At 31.8% G+C, this 1,311-nt stretch overlaps 1 protein-coding gene across 2 annotated transcripts in view; it reads right to left on the bottom strand.

The window, feature by feature from the left end:
- Nucleotides 1-6: 6 nt before the first annotated feature.
- Nucleotides 7-1,311, bottom strand: part of LOC106873559 (2-phosphoxylose phosphatase 1-like) — a 36,719-nt gene continuing 35,414 nt past the window's right edge. For both annotated transcript variants that reach the window (XM_052968919.1, XM_052968918.1), the window contains exon 5: nt 7-1,187. In XM_052968919.1, the coding sequence (XP_052824879.1) occupies nt 7-1,187 (1,181 nt within the window). The remainder of the gene's footprint in view (nt 1,188-1,311) is intronic.

Below are 1,311 nucleotides of genomic sequence, written 5' to 3'. Positions count from 1 at the left end.
AAGATTCTACTGACATGCTTCTGTGTAGGTTTGACTTTTAAATTGTTTAAATATCCCATGAGTAATAAAATTATTTAAAATGCTTAACGGACAGAGATTTGAAAATGAAGCTGCAGTATTCTTACAAGAGAGCACTTGATTTGTTAAATCTTCACCATTAAAAAGGATACGGAAAAATTTTGAGCCTTCACTATTAGCATAAACTTCAAAAATGAAATGACTCACTGACAGAGGCCTTTCAGTAATTGTGAGCCCCAGAGTTCGAAGCAAATACAATAGAAAAGAAAGCTTGGAGGAATATGTATGGAAAAATATTTTGCTATTGTCGATACTTTCCATAATTCCCTGAAAAGCTGGAAATGTGGACAACTTTGAAATTTCAGTAAACAAAGGGTTTACAATGAGATTTTTGAAGTAGTTGTCAGTCATTCTGACAGTTTCTGTTAACCCCTTGGATGTAATTCTTATGCAAGGCTTATCCTTACGACAAACAGGAGAGATTTTATTGCACAAGTAAGATAACGTAGTTTGAAGAATTTCCAATGAAGAAGATTTAATAATATCTGTAAAATTAAAAAGGCTAACTAAACGTTTGGTGGATGGATGTGCTTCTTTAAAAATAAACTGACCAGAATTTATAGCATTTTCTACTTGTGAAGAAAACATATTTAATTTAGGACAATTAAGATGTTTATTCATGGACCTAGAAGCAAAATCTGGAAGAGATTTACCAACATGTATACGACTAAATTGTTTCTGTGTAAGAAAGCCAACTGCAAAAGCAAGAGAATTTTGGTACTGAAGTTTTTCTGGAATGGTCTGTATAGTAAACAACTTTTCAAGAGCTGTATTTTTCAGCCTATGACTATAAACTTCTCTCAAAAATTCACCATGCTCAATTTGCTGAAGGATTCCATAAGGTGTAAGGTCCCCTAAAAAGCAAACATGTTTTCTAGATGTTGGTGGGAATATTTTTAAACTACTGGGTCTTTTTTGAAGCTTCTGGTGTAAAGAAACACTCTCTTCAAATAACCTTACTTTAGGATTATCTGACAAGAGACTTGTTATCTTACAGGTAATCATTGGTGATCTGAGTGCAGGTATTTGTTCTGGTAGAGTTTGTCCAGAACTTAAGAAAGTATGAACTTGAACAAGTTTGTAGCCAGAAAAAAGCCTGTTGAAATTACCTATATTTGAATGAAAAATAAATCAAACGTTGAAAAGATAAATATGAATGGCATAGTTTCATTCAATTTCACAATAAATTAAAATTTATATAAGTTTTGAAAAACAATTTACTGTTCATATATA

The sequence above is a fragment of the Octopus bimaculoides genome, chromosome 6, assembly GCF_001194135.2.
Source record: "Octopus bimaculoides isolate UCB-OBI-ISO-001 chromosome 6, ASM119413v2, whole genome shotgun sequence".
Taxonomy (NCBI): Eukaryota; Metazoa; Mollusca; class Cephalopoda; order Octopoda; family Octopodidae; genus Octopus; species Octopus bimaculoides.
This window is presented reverse-complemented; position numbering and strand designations above follow the sequence as displayed.